The 2,585-nt window shown below is 25.7% G+C and overlaps 1 protein-coding gene across 1 annotated transcript; it reads right to left on the bottom strand.

Moving 5' to 3' along the window:
* Window positions 1-1,064: 1,064 nt before the first annotated feature.
* Window positions 1,065-1,742, bottom strand: LOC108455143 (E3 ubiquitin-protein ligase MPSR1-like). The gene has a single exon (XM_017753744.2). It carries the CDS (start codon window positions 1,543-1,545, stop codon window positions 1,066-1,068), a length of 480 nt encoding a protein of 159 aa, XP_017609233.1. The 5' UTR covers window positions 1,546-1,742; the 3' UTR covers window position 1,065.
* Between the last annotated feature and the right edge of the window lie 843 nt (window positions 1,743-2,585).

Here is a 2,585-nt window from a genome sequence, read left to right on the forward strand (position 1 = left end):
AAAACACTGATGGTTATAATAACTGAAAATTAAATAATTCATAAAATAAAAATAAATAAAATATTGTACTTTTGATCTTTTCAATTTTAAATCAAAACTTGATGTTGAATATCTAATATTTTTAATTATTTATAAAATGATTTTAAATAATATATTAACTTTCCTATAATTAGAATAGTTAAATATCACAGTAAAATATATTAAAATGATAATATATTAAGTTTCCAATAATTAATATTTATTATAAAATGATTTAAATAATTTTTAAATAATTACTTTTTCCACCAGAATCGAAATAACATATCATTTTAAATATTATTAAAATAATTAATTAATCACGTGCATCAATTAACATGCATAATATGTTTTAACTTTAATTATTCTACTGTTATATTTAAATATTTTTAATACGATTTAAATAATTTATAAAAATTAAAGAATAAATTAAATTAAATTTAAATCATATTACTGTGATATTTAGTTGTTTAAAATATACAGTCTAAAACTATTGAAGTAAATCTTTAAAAATATTGAGATAAAGTCTCTTTCCTATTCTAATATTTTATGTTTCTCCTCATTTTTATTTTTAACACAAGTTGTTTAAAACATTAGAATAATTTTTTAAAAATATTAAAATATTAGAATGAATTATTTAAAATTTATTTTAACACAAGCCCTTTTAATAAAAACAAACATTTAAAATTAATAAATCACATTTTTTTTCACATCAAACTTTTCAAACACACTTCTATTATCATATGTATTATCTCTCAAATATCGATTTGATTATCTTTAAAAATAAAACCAATTAAAATAATAAAAAAATCTAAAACCAAATTTAACATTTAAGCGAGGTTTAATTAAAAGAAAAAGTATTCACAAATAAATTTAAAAATAAATAAGCTTATATTAAAAGAATAATTTGCTTTTTTTTTTTCTTTACAGATTAGTTCATTCATTGAAGGATAAAATAAAATTTAAAAAATAAAAGAATTGTTAAGAAAAAAAATTCTTTCAGTTGCAACCAGTGTTATGATCAAAAGAAGTACCAATACCATCGTCAACTCAACCTGAACCAGGTTGATTGGAACCCCAACCCAAATCCGCCATACCCATCATATTAGCCAAGCTCGCAAATGCTAAAGCCGAATGTAAATATTCCAAACCATTAATTTCCCCACCTTCCAATCTTCGGTGACCACCATCACTGTCGTCGCCTTCGTTTTCAGCCGTCTCAGTTGGCATCAAAAATCGACAAATCGGGCAAGTCCCATGGATCTCCAACCACTTCTCAATACAACCTGAATGAAACACATGCTTACATGGCATCTCCCTTCCTTCTTCATCAACTTCAAATTCTTCCAAACAAATACAACAATCTTTACCAGTCTCTTCCACTTTTATCCTTGGCATTGCTTCTATAGAAGCCTTGGAAGCTGGCACTGGCCCAGGTTTATTATCACCGACGGCTTCACCATTGCCAATTTGGAAAACTACGTAAACAAGTTGGCGAGGCTGTCGGGTTTGGGCATGAGTATCCGCCATGTTACTGTATGAAAATCAAAGGAAGTTCAAACAAGTTTAGGAAAATTGAAAAGAGAACTTTTAGAATTGAATAATAATTGAAAGGGAAAAGAAGATATTTTATGGAGGAAATTTGGGAAAAGAATGTAGATTCCAGGGTGTTGATGATGAAGTCCAATGGGATTTCGTTAAGCAACTTCCAGAAGTTTCTATTTTATTCATGCAATTTGTTCGAATTAGTAGAAATGAAATTTATAGACTGTTGTATATTAATTGTGTACAATATTTTATATTTATATTATTTAAATTAAGTGTAATGTTTTTCAGAAAAGGAAATTAATTGTTATACTATTCTTGTAATCCTTCAAAATTAAAAATAACTGATTAATCATTTTATTAAAAAAATTAGTGTAGGTATAGTAAGAAATTTTGTTATAAGGTATATATATTGTAATTATTTTATACTATATATTCGCGTCATGTAATAAACATTGTGACGAGGTCACATGTACTATAACAACACAAATTTTATTCGGATTTACGTAATATATCATTTTTGTTATAAGAAGATGTGTAATAAACATTGTGACGAGGTCATATGTACTATAACAACACAAATTTTATCTTTAGTTTAAATCTTATTACGGCGTTTCTTGATCTAAATAATAATTTCATTCAAACGATATCATTTCAGCACTTAAATAAGTAATTTTATACAATTAAGCCCTTACAACATTATTTTTACAATATTATCCTAACATTTTAACTTTTATACAATTTAGTCCCTAAGCCTGAAACTCACAATTTAACCACAATCAATGAAATAACATGCTAGCCGGTTTTTCCTAGGGTCCAATACAACCTAGATTTTTCATTATTTCTCCATATTTTCTTTGAATTTTACCATTTCCATAAAAAAGTCCCTAAACCTTAAATTTATCATAAGTCACTTAACAAGAGTCATCTATTTAACAACCAACCATAATAATCTATCAACTAAATTCACAAAGACTTCCAATTCATTCATGGCAAGTCCCTAAACTTTTAACAGTATTACGAAC

Source organism: Gossypium arboreum, chromosome 9 (genome assembly GCF_025698485.1).
Source record: "Gossypium arboreum isolate Shixiya-1 chromosome 9, ASM2569848v2, whole genome shotgun sequence".
Lineage (NCBI taxonomy): Eukaryota > Viridiplantae > Streptophyta > Magnoliopsida > Malvales > Malvaceae > Gossypium > Gossypium arboreum.

What these genes read in the sequence shown, in the direction of transcription:
- LOC108455143 (XM_017753744.2), bottom strand. Translation starts at nt 1,545, where the DNA reads ATGGCGGATACTCATGCCCAAACCCGACAGCCTCGCCAACTTGTTTAC.